The sequence below is a fragment of the Tupaia chinensis genome, unplaced genomic scaffold (genome assembly GCF_000334495.1).
Source record: "Tupaia chinensis unplaced genomic scaffold, TupChi_1.0 Scaffold000037_9, whole genome shotgun sequence".
Lineage (NCBI taxonomy): Eukaryota > Metazoa > Chordata > Mammalia > Scandentia > Tupaiidae > Tupaia > Tupaia belangeri.
In genome coordinates this window covers 812,523-833,261 of record NW_006159492.1, presented here as the reverse complement: position 1 = coordinate 833,261, position 20,739 = coordinate 812,523, and the positions used below count along the sequence as shown (strand labels likewise).

The 20,739-nt window shown below is 41.5% G+C and overlaps 1 protein-coding gene and 1 pseudogene across 6 annotated transcripts in view; one reads left to right on the top strand and one right to left on the bottom strand.

The window, feature by feature from the left end:
- Positions 1 to 2,320, top strand: part of MPPED2 (metallophosphoesterase domain containing 2) — a 185,343-nt gene extending 183,023 nt beyond the window's left edge. For all 6 annotated transcript variants that reach the window (XM_006140653.3, XM_006140652.3, XM_027772745.1 and 3 more), the window contains one exon: positions 1,909 to 2,320. In XM_006140653.3, the coding sequence (XP_006140715.1) occupies positions 1,909 to 2,027 (119 nt within the window). In that variant the 3' untranslated portion in view covers positions 2,028 to 2,320. The remainder of the gene's footprint in view (positions 1 to 1,908) is intronic.
- Positions 2,321 to 18,420: 16,100 nt separating this feature from the next.
- LOC102491080 (nucleolin-like) lies at positions 18,421 to 20,119 on the bottom strand (annotated as a pseudogene).
- Positions 20,120 to 20,739: the final 620 nt, after the last annotated feature.

Below are 20,739 nucleotides of genomic sequence, written 5' to 3'. Positions count from 1 at the left end.
GCGGGGCGGGCGGGGGGGGCGAGACTGAGACAGGAGACCAGGAGATGGGACCTTCTCTCTAAACAGCATGGCCGAGGGGCCCTTAACTTGGAAGCAGGTTAGAATTCCTGCAGCATGTCTGTGTGTTTGCATTTCATCTTTTTTTTTTAATCATTAATTAGCTTTAAACTAGTCAGACAATTGGGGAATTCTACTGAAGCCCCAAAATAATAAACTTGGTTAAAAGGGAGGAGATCATATTCAAATAAACTTGTCTTGCATTTATTCACTTAAGGCAGCTGAAGAGGGCAGACAGAGGGCAAATACCAGCCTCCTGATGGAGAGAGATAACAAGACTTTATGACCCCAGAACTAAACAGTGCACATTTTAAAGGTCTCTTTTCTTTTCTTAAGAGATTTTTCCATTGACCCTCATTAAGCTCTCCATGGGTTTACACTTGGAGAAATTTTAGTAAATGAGAAAAAAAAAAAAAAAAACCTTATGTAGTTATTTCTGTAAGTCCTGTTAAATTTTTTTTCATGCCTTTATTTTTATATGGATTAAGAGCCTGATACCAACATAGAATCACAGACTTAGCTGCAGGGACTGTAAGACAAATATGTAGTGTCTTCAAAAAGCCCGTGGAAGATGAGTATTATAAGTAAAACATGCGTGGATTTCTTTTTTTGCACCAAAATAAACTTGTACTTTAATTTTATTTTCCACACATTTTTTGAAGCCCTTTCATGTAGAGTGTTCAGAGATATATGAAAACTTACAAATATCCTAAAAAATTCTATGTATTCCAAATTATAGAAGGAATATATTGGGTTGTCTGAAAAGTCAGGATGATGTATTTGTCTATGTTTTTCTATATAAAAATGCATCATGACTTTCTTTTTTTTGGAGAGGTTTTTGCTATAGGGTGCGTGCGCTTGCCAGACAGAGACAAACAGAGAGACAGAAAGCGAGAAATCACCCCCTAGGGGGGATGGCCACACTGCAGTCTCTTCTCCTCCATTCTCCTCTTGGGATCTTGGGCACACCCGCACACGCGCCCGGTGTGAGTTTAAGCCACCAGGTTCAGGACTCAAACTGCGGTCGACTACGTGGGAGTCCAGTGACATAGCCATTAAGCTAACTGCTGGTCCCTCATCATGACTTTCTTGACAATGCAATACATGCCAAAGATCCAGGGAAACTTTCTCAGCTCTCTTCCAGAAGGCTGCAAGTGGTTTCCACTGCAGACAGAAAGGGTCTGAGCTTGCTGGAGCATCCAGGCAAGCTGAGGGAACAGGGTGTGGTGGCGTTTGTACTCATCTCTTCATGTGTGTGTAGCTGACACTTTTGAGTGAAATGGAACTCGGCATTAAAGCCACGCAGTTGAAGGTGACGTCATGTGTAGTGAGCTTCCACAGAGGCGAGATCATTTCATAGAAAAGGAAGCCCAGCATCCACCTCTCCCAACTTCCCAGCCAGGTCCTGACTGTCTGCCCTGCAGGCAGCCCATTCGGAGTTTGGTTGCATTTGCCTCTGAGGAGATAGTTATTTCTGCTTTACTCATTTTCCTCTTTGAACCTCAGTGGTTAACACAAGGCTTGCAAATGTAAATTCTATTTTTTAAAAAAAGGAAAACAATGTCACTCCTTAGTCTCCCTAGTAAAGAACTCACAGCCCTTCACTAACATGTTTAGCATTTCAGTAAGGAAGAAGCAATCACGCTTTTCACTGAAGAAAAGGATTCTTCCCTTTACAGGAAATGGAATAAAGTGGGGCCCCAGTTTGGAAAATTGTTCTCCTGGGTGGGCCCATCTGAATTGCAGCCTACTGCTCGCTGACAAAGAATTGGGGTGTTCCCTGCCTGGTGGCCCCACATCCAGTCCCTATCACTTGTGTACATCGCAGTCAATGTGACTCTCTCCCCACAGGGTACGGCATCATGACCGATGGCTACACAACGTACATCAACGCCTCGACGTGTACAGTCAGCTTTCAACCCACCAACCCTCCGATTATATTTGACCTTCCGAATCCGCAGGGTTCTTGAAGCTCTTAACGCCCTATTGGAATGTGAGGGAAGGTCTATAAACTGCCATTTTTCTAATTATAAAGTTACATCCTCTTACTTGTTTATTTCCAAATCCTGTGAGTTCTTTTTGTAAATTGTTGAAACACAAACGATGTTCGAGGTTGTGCTTCTTCCTTATTATTATTATTTTTTTTTAATGGGACATCCATTTGAAATCAAAGGAGCATTGTGAATTTGTAAAATGACTTCTGTTTTCTTAAAGGCCACGCCATTGTAAATTGTTAGTGTTCGCCAAAGGACAGCCAAGCTTTAATTAAAAAAAAAAAAAAAAAAAAAAGAAAAAAAAAAGATAGAAGTCTTACTTTAATATGCTTTAAGCTGGAAGAAAAAGAAAAGAAACAGGTAGGCAATGTTTTAAAAACGACCCAGATTTGCACGACTGTTTAAGAGTATTGTTTGAACTATTTTCTTGTTGATGTTTTGTTGTTGTTGTCTTGTTATGCTTCTTTTTTTGCAGACGTGGCCCCGGTCTACAGTAGTCTTCTTAACAGACACGGGCCTCAAGCGGTCTCCACACACTCTCACTGTCAAGAAAGCGGTGTCAAGGGGAGAAAATGGCCCTTGGTTAAAGGCTGGCTTAGCTAGTGAGATCCTTATCATGGTTCTACAAGATCTCATTGTTTGTTCGTTTCTTTTAAATTATTTTAGCTTTAAAAATATGGAAATGGAATCTGTCAGGAGCAGGTATTTCATACAGTTAAAAAGGAATGAGCGTGCAGACTCCTTTACAGTCTGGGTTTATATATATAAGTATTTTTGTGTGTATTATGACTAAGTTAGGAGTTTAATGTTGCCAAGGACAGTGCAACCGCCAGGGATGCTGTATAGCAGCGCCTTGGAAATCCGAAGGAACGGACGCATTTCCTCAGAACTCAAGGTCTAAAAGAGCTTGAGTTAAATCTCGGTACAGTTACAGGTGTGTACAGACTTGAATGGATGCAATGGAAGCTAACTAAAATAAGGCTTAGTGGTCCTTTCTATTTAAATACCCCAATTGTCTTCTTCCTCCCCGACCCCCATTTTGCACTGTGTCGATGCAATCTTCGCTAGCACAAAATATTGTCGCTAATAGTCATTTCTGTTCTCCCATTGTAAAGGCTGTTGAGCTTTATTCTATTTTATGTTATCTTGTTAATGAAATTTAGAAAAGCAGCTGTTTCTTTAAATTTATTGTGATATTCTATATCTAGCGGCCTTTATATGCAAATAAAATTGCAAGATTTTTAAATTTGCACTGTTTGGCGGGTTGGCTGGTGGGAGGATGGTAGTTTCTTTATGGGAAAGGGGGAATTTATTCATTTGCAACATCAATAATCCCTTGCAGAAGATTTAGAATAAGTGTTTTTTTCCCCCTAATTTTCAATAAATTTTTATTACTCACCATTCCAGGGCCGGCAGGTGGATCGATCAGGCGCTCAGTATACCCTTTCCTTCCAGCATGCTGTCATCTGTCTTGCCTTAGAGTTCATCTTTGGCCATTGTCATTTCTACAGGAACAGAGTAACCGTGCAGTCAAGGCTGTAGATGCTATATTGGGTCTGCTTGGGGTAGTGGGTTGAGGAAAGAATTTTCCCCCAAGAGAAGTCACCATCTCCTACTCACTCACTTTTTTTCTTTTTTTTTTTATATATATATAGAGAAATATTTACTATAGGGCATGTGTAGTGGCCAGAGAGAGAGCCAGAAAGCAAAAAATCACCCCCCAAGGGGGATGGGCACACCTCAGTCTTTTCTCTTCCATTCTTTCCTTGGGGTTTTTAGCACACACCCACATGTTCCTTGTGTGAGTTTCAAGCTGCCAGGTCCAGGACTCAAACCATGGTCAACGACATGGGAGTCCAACACTGTTGGAGTCCAGCACCTTAAAGACTCCTTAAAGAGTCCACCACCACTACACCACCTGCTGACCCTCACTGGCTTTTTTTAATGATGTCAGCCACTGAAATACTATGGCAGCCAGGAGCGGTAGGCTGCAGGGTGGGAACAGTTTTTCCTGGAGGAACTAGAGGAAAAGCTGTATCCGGAACTTATGGTGTTGGACCACTTCCTCTGTGCTGGAGGTGTGACGGCCCATGCGGTGGGTAAGAGCACAGACCCTGGACCAGCACGCCGGCCCAGATCCTGGCCCCACCTTGGACCAGCACTGATGCCTTTGGCTAGGAACTTGTCCTCTCCGTGGAATGGGGGGATGAGGAAGTCGTCGTTGTCTGAGTTTATCAAGAACACCAGTTGCACTGTACTTGAGGAAGTGTGAGTGTTTACATTCCTTGAGAATTATAGCAAACCTCCTTCATAAGATATGAAGAATTCCTGGGGCATTTGTGAAAGGCAGATAAGGGAGCCTAACTTTCCAGTCTGGGGAAGTCATAGTTTGCAAAATTGCTCTTAATCTCTGAGTAAAGGGTGTCCGTAGTCTCCAGTTGCTTAAATGGCGCCCACAGATCTGGTCATTTCTCACAGCATCTCTCTCCCTTGGAGCTTTTTCCACTCCATCTCATCATCTCCTTCTAGCTCAATTAGTGCTTTTTTTCCCTTTATATTTCCTCACAATCCTCTTTTGCCTTACAAAGATGTTGGAGAATTGCTGAAATCCCTTTACGAGCCAGGTCACTTACTCTGACAGGTGGCCAGCCATAAGCTGCCTTCCTCTCCATCACTTAAGTAAATAAATACTGTGACCCAGGTCTTAAGTAGGGAGAAGCAGAAGCTGGGAGGATTTGGGATTTGTCAACTGCAGCTAAAACACCACGCCCCAGAATGATGTCCGTCTCCTATCCTCATCCAGCAGGTATGCAGCTTTCGCAAAGTTAACAAATATCATTTTGATATTGCAGTAGTTTTGAATGCCCTATTCCTACTTTCCAAAAAGTTTTAAGATACTTTTAAATTATTAAACCAAAGGGGATTAGGGTCTATCTGCTTTGTTTTGAAAATCTCGCTATGGGATGTTTGGTAACAAATACTGCTAGCCCTAGGGTAGAGATCTAAAGTGTGGTTTCACGAAGGTCCCAAGCCCTCTTCTAGAAGGTAGCTTTTTATTTACTTTTTACCTAACTAAATGTTTATTATGAAAAGGTACATGACCTGATTTTTATATCATAGTAAAATGGGCCCGTTGATGAGGGGACATGGGTTTTTCTGGTGAACAGCCATTAGTTATGCTCCTTCCAAGGCCTCTAACGTGATGATGCTATTCCCTCACAATTCCACCATTCCTATGCCCACCAGCTGCCATCTCCACACATTCATCCATCACAAGATCCGTAAGTGGATCAAATTCCTGCAATATTCCTTGGACGCATCTGCCACCGTTTAATTTCAGTGATAACTTTTTGTCCATAAATGTTCTGCAACTCAGGAGAGTGAGCTTTGCTCATAGTACCTTCTCGGTAGACTCGGAGATATCTTTAGAACTTCTTAACACAAAATTTTCTTTTTTCTTTTACCTCATGATTAAGTAGCAGATTTTCTCAGTGTTTCTTGGCTCTTCATCATGGTTATTCCAATTTAGAGCTGCTTTTCCCTTTTCCTTTTCTGAATGTTTCCTTTACTCTTCTTCCCCAATCCTGCTTTTCCATGGAAAAGAAAACCAGAGTGGCCCAGAGGAAGCCCCGCTGTTCCCCATGGCCCACAGATGTGAGCCTCTGCAGGTAACAAGGGGTTCAAAGAAGGTCAGTGGCACCACCATGGCCACACAGTATATAAAATGTATGAGGAGGCATCAAAAAGTTCATGAAAAAGAGAATTAAAGTATGAGTTTAATTTTATGCAAAGAATTTTAAAATCTGTTACAGTTTTTTCTTAATAGCTTTTCCCAAGAACAGTTGGAAAACCTCTCTTATAGCCCCATGTTGGCGTTTGGACCCTCAATTTTGGGCATGAACTGCCGTCCTGGTTTGACATTCAGAAATTATCAATGTTGGGGGGATCCATTTCTGTCAGACATATCATAGCAGATAACAAGCCAGCAACCTGTGAGGAGAAAAACAGATTTTAAAGAAACCTCAGACTCTGAGCTCATGTATCCTCATGAGGGTCTGCTTTTCTCTCCTTTAGCCATTCTTCCTGCAGTGATCCTGAGGAGGACTCAGTTCTCCCTTCTACAGGAGAGATGGGACACAGTCTCTGTCTTGACTGCCTCAGAACTTTGAGAGTTGTTGTTGTTGTTGTTTTTTTGTTTGTTTTTTAAGAGAGAATTGGTATTTACTTTTAGAGAGATTTTTACTGTAGGGTATGTGTGTTCACTGGAGAGACAGAGAGACAATAAGCGAGAAATCACCCCCAGGGGGTCATGGCCATGCCACAATCCCTTCTCCTCCATTCTTCTCACAGGGTTTTGAGCACACACACAGACACACACACACACGCACGCATAAATGCCCGACATCAGTTTCAAGCCACCGGGTCCAGGACTTGAACCACATTTGGCTACATGGGAGTCCAATGAGGTAACCATTACACCATCTGCTAGTCCCTAGAACTTTGAGGGCTTTTTGTCATGCATTTTATCAAATGCGTTTATGTCCTGTAGGGAAGATGGTGGGTGTTAAGAGCCCCCCACTCTGGAATCAGACATACTGGTGAGTCTTGGATTTGTGATTTTCTTTCTTTTGGCATCAGATTTCCACATCTATAAAATGGGGGTAATTCCCTCTCCTCAATGGATTGTCAGCCTTGATATGATAATATCAACAGGACCCAGGCAGAAGATTTTATTATTCTGTCTATCATAATTTCTTAAAATGAAAAGGGGGAGGGCAAAAAAGAAACATACCTTTCTGCTGTTGTTAGCCACCCTCCTCCATAAGAGAAAACTAATTCTTGAGCTGGACCAAGCCAGTGATGGAGCTGAAATCCTAAACCAGAGATTGAGCTCTTTAAAGTCCTGCTCTCTCTTGGAGAGAGAGATGTTTGCTACCTTGCAAAACATTTGCAATGGGTTCTTTTTGACTCCTCTTCATTTCCTTCCTGAGTTAGGGATGCCTTACAAAGACAAAAATCTTGAGGTAAAAAGGCTCTTTCATATCCGAGAGCATCTATGTCTGGGTAATGGTGAGAAAGAGAAATGTGTTTCCATTAGGAAGCTGAGCCACAGAGGTACTAAAAGCACAAGTAGACTAAACACGCACAAGCAGAGAGCCTCTTCCCATCAATCAGCTTTGATTTTTATGAAGCCACAGTCACCATGAGATGCATCAGAACACTCTCAGAGCCCACTTACCAAGGGAAGGGGCCTGTGATTTCATAGCCCATTTCTGTCCTGACCATTATGGATGACCTCAGAAATAGGTTGAGCTTTTCAGTAGAAGATCCTGAAATAGCAAATGACTTAGAACCCAAAGGCTCCATGCTTGGGCTCACCAACATGCCCTTGCACTAGTTGGCTGTGACACCTAGGTGACAACTACTTAATCCTTAAAGGGAGTCATATTTCTTGGCAGCCTTCCCTGGGTCTCCCTGCCCCACTTAGAACACTCCCTTTGGTGTTGCTCAGCACCCAACAAATACTTCTGTCTGTATAACATTCTGATTTCCATTGGTCTGTGAGCTCCTGAGGCCAGCGACTGTATCTCCTATCTGTGTTCTAAGATTGAGTCAAAGAAAACCTTTTTGGATGAAGCAGTCAGCATTTGGCAAATGGGGACATGAGAAGGATCAAGCAAAACTGCAGGTGAAATCAGCAATATCTCTGAACATCATAGACTAGGTGCTGTGCTGGTAAGCTCATTTGTAAGACCCAGTGCTTGTCATGAAAGGGTCTTATACTTTGGTGGAAAAAAAAGATTCTGGCACATGAAGGTAAAAAACAATGAGAGATGTAAACAGAAGTTAAGACGGAAATGAAAGAAAATTAGGATCTGTGATGTACAGGTTTCTTCAGACACATGAGTGGCCACGAGGGGCCAGAGTCATGGGGAAAATGTGAAATGGAGTTTAAGTCTCAGAAAAGCACAGGCAGCTAACCTAAGAAAGGGAGTCTTTGGGATAATGACAGTGTCATTCCCATGCAGCTTCCTTCTTGGAGGAGAAAAACCGGTATAGCCAGTGGCAATTCCAAGTGTGTCACGTAACTGGTTTGTTTCCTTAATTTATTCCATGAAATGGTTTTCTCTAATGGCATGCCATTGATGAAATGCACCATAATGTCTCCATCCATCACCTCCAAATGCTTTTGCATGCATCAGTTGTTGACTTGTTTTCTCCCATTCAGCACATAAATGAGAAGAATGATTTATCCAAGGCCACCAGTTACTCTCGTGTGGAATCTGAAATAACTCTCTGGAGAAATACTGCCCTGAGCATTTACTTCTCCATGATTCTCTGGACTTATGTTGGCCTGGGCTCCCCTAGTGTCCTTCAGTGTTGCCCGAAGAGCTGGTCCAGGTGTCCATTGTAGTCTGTGACTCCCGGATGGATGAGCTTGTGTATCTGTGAGTGTAACTGTTAAGACTGAATTACTGGGTGTGGAAACCAGGGCCTTGGCCTTTGATGATAGAAGTGGGTATTTGAACAAGCAATGAGATTCCCCATGAGCTCTGTCCACCTCAAACTCACCAGAAACACAATAGGTACTACAAGCCGAGTGCATCACTTCCCTTCTTTTTAAAATTAATTCCACCCCCTTGAACTCTCCATGCTGAAAACATCTATTAAATCTTTGGGAAAGTCATAACATATTTTTCTATGTAAAAACACAGCATGACTTTCCTGATGATCCAACAGTTCCTTCTCCCTCAGACCTTCCCACAAATCAGTAGATTAGAAATGGAAGGTAAACAGAAACATTCAGATCATTGTTACTTGCTGCAGGCTTCTTCAGAGAAGGCAGAATATAACATCTCTAAGTAGGATCTGGTACTGCCCCAAATATCAGAAGGAGCTACTCCATAGCTTTTGATTTATTAAATAATGGTGATAATGAAGATAAAAAGTTTGACGCATCAAACAGTGTGGAGATCCCAAGACATTAAACACAGTGTCTCTTTCTGTCGCATTAATCTTGGCAAGACTCGAAATATCATGTCTGTATTCCTAGTTCTTGTCACAAAGAGTTGAAAACTATGACTTGGAAGGTTTCATTTGAGAAAATATGTTGAAATGAATTCTGTTGGAACAAGGAAAATAACAATATTCACCACACATTGTTTCTACATTAGAGTATTTCTGTTATGTCTACATCACTAACACTATGCCTAATAAGTAAAAAATTAACCTTACCTTTGACTATATCTCTGAGTACCAATGAAATGGAAGTAAGTACCCAGAGGATAAGAACTTTACTACATTGTTCTCTAAAGGATTGAGCAACCAAGATTCAAACTCCAGAGCTAATCATAAGATCACTAACTGCAGTGAAAGCATTATGTTGATTTTATGTCTTATGATTAAAATCTGTGTGTTATGAAAAGATTCAGAAATTATGATAGACTGGCATTGTATTTCTCACTTGCATTTATAGTTAATCGATCATCCTCCCAAAGAAGGGTGATGTCCGTGGATACAATATTCACAGTATATTCAAGTTCAGAGTTTATAATAGAAACCTGCTCAATGAGAAGGTGAGGGTGGACTTAGTGAATGGAAATAGGAAAGAGAAAAAGCAGGGTCAAGGACCAGAATCAATGAACCCTTTGATTTCTCAGGCCAATAGGTGAGATTCCTGTATGTCTTTTGATCACTTTCTTCCTCTGAACTATGAATTGATAGATTTATTTTCTCTGAAGTCAGGACACCTTTCCACAAAGAACTTGATTATCTCATTAGTATAAGGTCTGCTGGTTTTTATGAGAGATCAGGAGAGCTGGACCCCTTATCACCATCCATCTGTGACAGGCTTTTCCCATGCAATGGCACATGAGAGTCTATTTCATAAGGATGTTACCCTTAAAGAAGACATTTCCCAACAAATAAATTATGTGTTTCTGGTGAAATGACAATATGAAGGCTATTCCAGCTATACTTGTGGATTCAGCAGTATCCCATTATTGATATGAATATTTATATGCATTCCAGTAGTGCTGTGGTTGTAGGTAGTATTCGTAGTGAATAGCTTGGCTAGATGCTGAGGACATCACCTAGTGTTTTTAAAGCTCAGCATTCTCAAAGCTATTTAAAGAAATCTTTCATCACCACCACTTTGGACCAATGTTAAAAGCAATTCAATAGAGACATTCTCCTTTCATAACTTCCCCCAACAATTATGGCTGACCTAGAGACAAATCTGGAAGGGACACATAAGTTAGCCATTTTTAAAAATCTTATGTAGTTCCTTTCCATTTTTTTTGTATTTATTTATTCATGACAATCAAATCAAGGTTACTACCATGTACATTTGCAACAGAATTTTATAGTCTTGGGCCTGTTTAGTATTTCTTCAGTTGGTTTCAATCATAAGTTTTGTACAAGTATGATTGTTATTCTCTGACTGACTCTACCATTGTTTTAGTTTCTTACAAAAATGCTTCAACTGCTCACCTAAAATTAAGGAGTCTGTGTTAGTCCTCATTCTAGGGATGGGGCTTATAAATGCAATGACACCCAATTCGTGTTCTGTGCCCAGTGACGTGCAGCTAGAGAAAGTTAGGTTGTGGTTGGTGATGCAGAGCTATACTTCTACAGCCATGCAATGGGTAGTATTTAACATGCAGCCATCCCTCTCAGGGCATTCTCAGCAGAAGAGGCAGTCCAGAGTCGGGCCACAGAGAGGACCCAGCCACAGCCGTAACCACTGACTTAACCACAGTGGCCTAACCTGTACCGGGTAATAAGCCTGTTTCCCAAGTGACAATATGAAAATCAGTGGTGCTATGCCATTTCCTTCCCTGCTGTCCTATGCTGCAGTCTCAATAAGTGCCTTTTTGAGGACCATGGCTTCCTTTTTTATTTATTGATTTATTATTTTTAAATTTGCTGGAGGGTATATATGCTGGAAGCAGGGGAGAAAAGAAGAGAGAAAGTGAGAACGTATTCCCCATGGCGAATGGTCATACCACAATCCCTTCTCCTCCATTTCTCTCTCCTCGTGGGATTTTGGACATTCACACACACACACACACACACACACACGCCTAGCGTGCTTTTCAAGCTATTGAGTCGGGACTTGAACTTTGGGGTCGGCCATTTTAGATCTAGCTACTCTAACCAGCAGGACACTGGCTGGCACAAATGGCTCTTAATTTTTTTATAGCTTTTTCTTTTTTTGTTCTTTGACCATGGTGTGTATGAACAGGAAATAGTATCAGTAAACACTTAAAAATTATTGACAATAAATATGTTTTACTGGAAAAAGTAATGAGTGCGAAGTAATGGGCCTTTAGACCACGTATTTTAGAGGGCATGTGTATAAGTCAGAGGTCTGGCTAATGTTAAATATCAGAAATTTAAGTTTTAGGCCTTTGGATGACACATCTCAGGACAGGTGAGTCAGTGTACTCTCAATTCTTCCAAGATTTAGAACTCTGACGAATGCACACTGATGCCGGAATTAACACCCAAATAATGTAAATGGGAGAGGTTGCCCACAGGCCAGCCAAGGTCTTGACTGCCTTTAGGCTTCAGGCAGTTCCTGAGCTTATCCACAGTGTTAGCGTGTCTCTGCCTTCTTCCCAGTAAGATGGTCAAAAACCTCCCCACAAATGCATCTAACTGTGACCAGCATACCACGACAGGCTTTTCTCCAACGCAGTTCTGAGTTTTAAGTTTGTTTGTGTTGTCAGGCTGGTATAAAAAGTATGTAACTTAGGTGTCTTCATTCATGATTGCATTGCTAAGGAAATACCTGAAACTGGATGATTTATAAAGAAAAAAAGTTTATTTGAAAAACTCGTGATTGTAGTGGCTAGTAAGTCAAAAAGCATCACAAAATGGCAGAAGGCAGAACTTTTAACAGAGCAGGGTGTGCAGTGTAATCCGTACCTGAGTTTCTCCCTGTTCTGGTCTCATTGCTCTGCTTAGATACCCACCAGGACTCAGTCACAGGGGTCTTGCCCTAATGACATTGTCACACCCAAAGGCCTCATCCTGGGACACCATGAAAAAAGGAGCTTTTACTTAATACCTTTACAGTGCAATTAAGACCCAGCATTTAAGTTTTTGGAGAACGAACCATTATCCAAACCATAACATATGGGTAAATACCTTTTTAACATTAACACACTTTTAAAAGTATATCTTTGTGTTATACACACACACACACACACACACACATATTCATTTTTTTCCGGAAGTTTTCTGACTCTCCTGCTTAAATACACTGCCTTAAAGATTGTGACTACTTTAGAATCCACAATTTATGATCTTTAGCTGGTAGTTCTTTCTGTGCATACGTGTATTCATTTAGATTCTATGAGGTCTTCGCTGCAAATGAAACCTCTCTAATCTTCACCAATTTACACATGAGTAAATATGTTAAACTGTTCAAAAAATAATAAAATAATTCCAATAATAAATTTTAAACGATTGTTAGAAATGCACGAAACAGTGTATTACATGTCATTCTACCCTGGGCAATGTCTGCCAACATTCCAGAGGGCAAAGATTTGATAACATGCCAATTTAAAGGATAGTAAAAAATGTTCCTTTGAGTAAAGAATTCTAGTTCCTCATGATGGGAGACTAATTCTGGAGGAAAGGGTAAACATAATTTTTTTCTTACCTTTGTAATTTAGCAATTCTTAGCCTAATAAATTAGAGTAAGTGGTTTGTCTGAGACATGGAGAAAATTGGATACAGCATGAAAAATTAACAACAGTGTTAATGAGAAAATGGTTGGCTTATAAGTCCTGTGCTTAAATTTAGCATGCAGGGTGATTAGGTCTTCATCAAGTTGTTTATTAAAACAAGAGTATTTGATTTTTTTTTTGAAGATTTCCATATCCTGCCAAGGTCAGAAAAGACAATCTTCTGCTTTGTCACATAATGTTTTGGTACAGGGTTAATTGCTTAATGAAATGGTTACAGCAGAGCTGGCCTCAAGGGTGTATCAGACTTGTGTGTGTCACTGGTGGGGCATCTCTCACAAACAATTAGCTCTTTTTTAGACATATGATAGCCCTCACATTTATCACTTATGCCCCATGCTTCTCGAATAAAAGCGCCATTTATATAAAACCAACTAAAGTTAATCTAGGCCCAAATGAAGAGAAGAAAGTCAGTGCTGGGACCAGCAGTTAGTGTAATGGCTATATCGCTGAACTCCATGTAGCCGAAATCAGTCGAGTCCCAGACCCGGTGGCTTAAATTCACGCCGGGCGCGTGTGTGTCCGTGCCCAAGATCCCAAGAGGAAAATGGAGGAGAAGGGATTGCGGCGTGGCCATCCCTCCAAGGGGTGATTTCTTGCTTAATATCTTTCTGTCTCTGTCTTCGGGGAGAGTGCACGTGCCCTATAGCTCCGGAAGTTTTCTGACTCTCCTGCTTAAATACACTGCCTTAAAGATTGTGACTACTTTAGAATCCACAATTTATGATCTTTAGCTGGTAGTTCTTTCTGTGCATACGTGTATTCATTTAGATTCTATGAGGTCTTCGCTGCAAATGAAACCTCTCTAATCTTCACCAATTTACACATGAGTAAATATGTTAAACTGTTCAAAAAATAATAAAATAATTCCAATAATAAATTTTAAACGATTGTTAGAAATGCACGAAACAGTGTATTACATGTCATTCTACCCTGGGCAATGTCTGCCAACATTCCAGAGGGCAAAGATTTGATAACATGCCAATTTAAAGGATAGTAAAAAATGTTCCTTTGAGTAAAGAATTCTAGTTCCTCATGATGGGAGACTAATTCTGGAGGAAAGGGTAAACATAATTTTTTTCTTACCTTTGTAATTTAGCAATTCTTAGCCTAATAAATTAGAGTAAGTGGTTTGTCTGAGACATGGAGAAAATTGGATACAGCATGAAAAATTAACAACAGTGTTAATGAGAAAATGGTTGGCTTATAAGTCCTGTGCTTAAATTTAGCATGCAGGGTGATTAGGTCTTCATCAAGTTGTTTATTAAAACAAGAGTATTTGATTTTTTTTTTGAAGATTTCCATATCCTGCCAAGGTCAGAAAAGACAATCTTCTGCTTTGTCACATAATGTTTTGGTACAGGGTTAATTGCTTAATGAAATGGTTACAGCAGAGCTGGCCTCAAGGGTGTATCAGACTTGTGTGTGTCACTGGTGGGGCATCTCTCACAAACAATTAGCTCTTTTTTAGACATATGATAGCCCTCACATTTATCACTTATGCCCCATGCTTCTCGAATAAAAGCGCCATTTATATAAAACCAACTAAAGTTAATCTAGGCCCAAATGAAGAGAAGAAAGTCAGTGCTGGGACCAGCAGTTAGTGTAATGGCTATATCGCTGAACTCCATGTAGCCGAAATCAGTCGAGTCCCAGACCCGGTGGCTTAAATTCACGCCGGGCGCGTGTGTGTCCGTGCCCAAGATCCCAAGAGGAAAATGGAGGAGAAGGGATTGCGGCGTGGCCATCCCTCCAAGGGGTGATTTCTTGCTTAATATCTTTCTGTCTCTGTCTTCGGGGAGAGTGCACGTGCCCTATAGCAAAAACCTCTCAAAAAAAAAAAAAAAAAGTCAACGCTTTAGTCTTTTAATGGCAAGTTAACTTTTTTTTTCTTTTTTCCTTTTTTATTAAGTTTTGCTATAAGGCACATGTGCTTGCTGGAGACAGGGACAGAGAGAGACACAGAGAAAGTGAGAGAATACCTCCTCTGCCCCCAAGGGGATGACCATACTGCAGTCACTTCTCTTCCATTCTCATTGCAGGTTGTGGGGCACCCATACGACTTGTGCCCACTGTAGGTTTCAAGCCACCAGATCTGGGACTTGAACCATGAAATCAGTCATGTGAAGATCCAGCCATCTTTACCACCACACCACCTGGCTGGCCTTGCAAGTTAACCCTTTCAAGACTGATACAGACCATTCATGCTCTGGAGCTGATAGACCCGTTCACATTTGTACTTCCAAAGGATTCTCACCGACATTAAAGTTTAAAACATCTCTGTTGGCCAGGTAATATTTAAATGCAAGGAACCAACCATTGCTAATTCCAATTTAAACAAGAAAAAGGAGAGTTGTTAAAGGATGCATGTGTAATAGGAAGAAACAAGCAAGTCTAGGGAGGAAAAGAGCCATAATTTCCAGGAATCTCAGTAGCCTCATGCAGTTTCAATAGTTGTTCATGGACTTTTTATCTGATTTTCAGAAAAGGTCATCTGGGTCAGCAGGTGATACGGAGGTTAGGGCACCGAATCCCACATGGCCAACTCCACAGTTCAAGTCCCAGACCTGGTAACCTGAAAAATCCAGTGTGTGTTTGCACATGCCCAAAATCCCAATAGAAGGGTGGAGGAGAAGGAATTGTGGTGTAGCCATCTTCCCTCCCCCCCTCCAAGAGGGTGATTTCTCACTTTAACTCTCTATCTCCTGTAAGTGCATACTCCTTGTGGGGGTGGGGGTGGGGGAGGACACACACACAAAAAACAAAACTAAACTAAAACTAAAAAAATAGATCATCCGATCAGCTTAGTAAAAAAGTCCTCTGCACGGTGTCTTCCTAGTCAATGAGCTGGCACTCTTGGATCATGTGCCCACCCTTGGTTTAATCAACAGCAGTTGAGTAAAGACCTAGACCTACCCTTTCTTGGGTTTCAGTAAAGCAGGTGAGTTTAGGTCAGAGTAATATGTTAAGGAGGAAAAAGTTCCAGTGCAGATTCACAAATATTAGTCTTGTCTATGGTCCAAAAAAATTTCAGTCCTACCACCTAATAACTGTCATCGGCATGACAACTGAGTCTGGTTGAAAGAATATGAATGTACTGAGGCAAACCTATCTCTGCTGCAGAGCAACAACAACAACAACAAAAAAGCCACAATCAATCATAGCACTTGATGTACTGATAGAAATCAGTCCCATGGTATCTTCAAGGATAATGACTTAATAAATTCCCAACCCAGTTTCCTACAGATTGGAGAAATGAGTTGATCAAACTCAAATAATGAATTGGTCAAGCTAAGCTATGATGCTTAAGATCCATAATTATTTTTTGAGAGAGATTTTTGCTATAGTGTGGGAGGCTGCACCAGTGAACATCACCGGTTTCTCAGAAGGCAAACAATTACACAATGCCAAAGGCCACAATTGGTTCCCTTCAAAAAACCTGACCTTCGAAACCATACTCTGATTGGCCACTAGAATCCCTCAGATTTGCATATCCGGCACCTCATGATTGGTCCAAAAGCAACCAGTCATAACCCACCTTTAACAACAAATCATAACCCACCTTTTACAACCAATCACGGCCCACCAACGTGTATATATCCACGATGCCTGGCCCACAATCGCCAGACGACCAGGAAGACGACACAGACGACCCTGGAGAGCCTGAAGAGCTGAAACACCACACAGTCTACGGATGACCAGGAAGACGACCCAGACGACCCTGAAGAGCTGTGACACCGTGTCGTCTCCGTGCTGCTCACAATAGACGACGCAATGCATCATCTCTGTGCTGTACCGTGCCGCCCACAATAAACGGACGCCCCTAAAGACACTGTGTCGTGTCCATGTTGTAACACTACACCGCTTGTCCCAGCTCTCACTCCTTCCCTCAGGAAACCTGTTCAACTGTCCCCCCCGGGTCAGGACACTATAGGGTACGTGCACTCACTGAAGAGACAGATGGTGAGAAATCACCTCCCAGGGAGATGGGCATACCATAATCCCTCTCCTCCATTCTCCTCTCAGGTTTTGGGCATGCACACACACACACCTGGCATGAGCTTCAAGCTACCAGGTCTGGAACTCAAGTCATGGTTGATTACATAGGTTGACCACATGGTTGACCAGATTCATAGTTTTTAATTGCACTGTTAAGCCAGATCACAGGATATGTGATAGAAAAGATGAGCCTGAGATGCTGATAACTGGTGAATAGCTCACAGTTTAAATTGTTTGGAAGATGGGATTTGGAATCAGACAGGCAGGCTTAGTTCAGGAGAGGCCTCCACCACTCACTCGCTATGAAGTTTGGATCAAATTGCTTAAGCTCTTTGAGCCTTAGTTCCTTCATCATTAAAGTAGGAGTGATAACAGTACTGATCTCCTGGGACTGTTGAAAGAAGGTAGGGAGAAAATGGGTGCGTAAAGTTTAGCATAGTACCTGGCACATGTGGGCTATCAAGTCATTTATAGAGACTTTTTGTGAATGTCAAGAGTAATTTTATGACTTATCACCTTGAATCTCAAAGCAATCTGATGAACATACTGTGATTAGTGAAACAGTTCAGACAGAAAATATTGTAGTTCTACATCCAGGATGAGGTCATTGAGATCTAATTTTACAGATTCAACAATTACTATGGGGACCAGCAGTTGGCGTAATGGCTATGTTGCTGGACTCCTATGTAGACGACTGTGGTTTGAGTTCTGGACCTGGTGGCATAAACTCACACCGGGCACGTGTGCGTACGTGCCCAAGATCCCTAGAGGAGAATGGAGAAGGGATTGCCGCATGGCCATCCCCCCAGGGGGTGATTTCTCACTTTCTGTCTCTCTGTCTCTCTGTCTGGCAAGTGCATGCGCCCAATAGCAGAAACCTCTCAAAAAACAAACAAACAAACAAACAAAAATTACTATCAATCAAATGTAAGGTTAAAATAAACAGGTTTTTGAATGTCTAAGAGCTATAGAAAGCTTACCACCATGGTAATCCATATGAAAAGTTAAAGGAGTCGTGATTAATAACAGAATCCAAAGTAAAGAACAAAGTGACACACAAGAAACAGGGCAGATGAGTTTGACCCAGAGAATGGGAAAGAGGGTTTTAAAAAAAAAAAAGTTCAATTGTGACACTTTGAAAATTCAATTCTCTTTTGAGAGCTTTAACTTCTTTTTTTTTTTTTAACCCCAGCATTTAGGACTTTTAAAAATTTGTCCTAAAGTCATTGAAGCTAAAATCATAAAACATTCTGCTTTCCTTTACAATTCCCCCAATGCAAAAACAAAACAAAATAAAACAAAAACAAAAACAAACAAAAACAAAAAAACACCAATTGTAGGGGGAAAATGGTTTTCTACATAGGATATAACAATATAAACTCAAACGTACAGACAAGGATTAGCTTTATTACTCATCTCTTTTAAAAGTTTATCTGAATATCCAGTCAAAGCCAACAAGAGTTCTCCCTTGAAATGTTATGACTACGGCTTTCCAAGGACTGCACACTGGCTTGGAATGTCCTCAGAAGGCTCTGTCAGTGATCAGGTAACAGAGTAAAAACCCCAGAGTCCTTTCTTTCAAATGGAAGAGGAAAGACAGAGGGACAGAGAAACTATTCAAACTTCGTTTTCTTTCCTTGTGGCTTGTGGTCTCCTCCTTCTCCTCTGCCTCCTTGGCGCAACCTCACCCTCCAAAGCCTCCCCGGCCTCTGCCACCAAATCCACCTCTGCCTCCTCTGCCTCACCTCAGCCTCCAAAGCCTCCTCTGCCTCCACCACAACCCCTGAAGCCACCTTCTCCCTTAGGCTTGTCCTAGTCCAGGGTAACTTTGTTTCCATCAGTTTCACCATCTTCCATGGCCTCCTCAGCAGCTTTGGCATCTTCCTCACAGTTGAAGTCTACAAGTCTACAAACCCTTTGGAGGATCCTGTTTGTCATGACTATCCTTGCACGAATAGAGCTGTCGAAAGACTCCTTTAATGTCTCTCTGGTGATATCCTCAGCCAAACTTTGGACAACTGGAGCTTTGGAGGGCCGACTTCTTGCATTAGGTGATGCCCTGGGTCCTTGCAGCTCCAAGATTCGCTATTTTGACTCTGAGGCACTTTAATAAAAGTTGCCTTCTCAAATATTTCCTGAAGTGTTTTTTCGGTTGCATGTAGGAGAGGTTGCTCAAAACCAGAGTTTTTGATTCACCACGCCTAGTGCTATTCTTTCCACCTCTGTAGTCTTGATTTTGACCTTTCCCTCCAGTGTAGTATAGGGAAATGGACCGCCCATCAATCTCTGTTCCACGCTTTTCTTCAAACGTTTTCTCTGCATCAGCTTAAATTCAATATGAGCAATCCTTTTATTTTTTCCATCTTTCCTGATTATTCTGATCTCCATAGCATCTTTAAATACTTCCTTTAATGCATCCTGAGTGACTTTGTAGGGGAGATTTTGGGCTGAAAATGTTCTTGCATCTTGATCTTTCTTACTGTCTTTTCCTTTTGGTTTCTCTGGTTTAATTTCATTGCCAAGGACTTTTAAACCAGTGAGTTCCAAAGCTTTTTCTAGATCTTCAGCAGATTCAAAGTCAACATAGCTAAACTTCCTAGATGTACCGATTCTGACATCCACAACAGCAAGAACATTTTTAGCAAAAGCATCACTAATACCAGTTTTCAATTCAGGAATAGATTTGGTTTTGTTCAGGCTTCCAACAAACATATGGAAGGATGTAGATGGTTCTATGACTTCCACCTTCTGTTTCTTGGCCTCAGAGGCTGCTTTCTGTTTGGTCATTTCCTTTTTTCATTTTCCAGGAGGTTCTTTGACAGGTTCCTCTTCTTCCTCATCCTCATTGGCTTCCTCACTGTCGTCTTCTTCCTCCTTATTGCTGTCTTCCTTCTTGGCATTTTTGACATTCTTTGCCCCCTTGGCTGGAGTGGCAGCTCCTTTCTTACCAGGAGTTGCTACCAGTGCTTTGCCCGGTGTGACTCCCTTCTTACCAGGAGCTGTGACTGCTTTGGCTGGTGTAACGGTCTTCTTGGATGCTATAGCAGCTGCCTTTGTGCCTGGGGTGACCACTGCTTTCTTGGCAGGTGTGGCAACTGCAACCGCTTTTGTTTGGGAAACTACCACCTTCTTTGCTGGAGTTGTGGCAGCCTTCTTACCTTTTTTCTGAGGGATGATAACCTCTTCTCCACTGCTATCATCTTCTTCATCTTCTGACATTTCCTCTTCACTGTCTTCTCCCCCCTTTGGAGGAGGAGCCATTTTTTTGGGGGGGTCACCTTAATTTTTGCCAGGCTTAGCGAGTTTTACCATGATGGTGGCTTACAATGGCAAAGTGTGTGGCAGGTGGGTGGCGCAGATGAGTCTGGAGGAACACCAGTGACATTGATTTCAACCAAGGACACTGAAGATCCTGGACTGTGTACACTCAGCTGTCAGCTAGAGCTTGAGACTGAGGAAAAAGCTAGAACTTTAACTTCTATACTTCTCTTAATGTACTCACATTCACTGGTCCTGTGGGGAATGTATTTTCTTAATCACAACACTAAATGCTGTTATTTTTTAATATTACAATTTACATACAGGGAATATGGCATAATGGGTATGTTACTGGACTCCCATGTAGTAGACTACAGTTTGAGTCCCAGACCGAGTGGCTTAAACTCATGCCGGGCGTGCGTGTGTGCATGTGTGCCCAAAATCCCTAGAGGAGAATGAAGGTGAAGGGATTGTGGCATGGCCATCTCCACTGGGGGGAGGGCGGGCGACTTCTTGCTTTCTGTCTCTCCAGCAAGTACATGCACCCTATAGCAAAAATATTTCTTAAAAAAAAATAGGGAAAAAAAAGAATTTACGTACAAAACACAAAAATGTAATTACAAACTGCAGGCAATAATATAACCTTGGCAATGTGACAATAACAGTATAGCTAA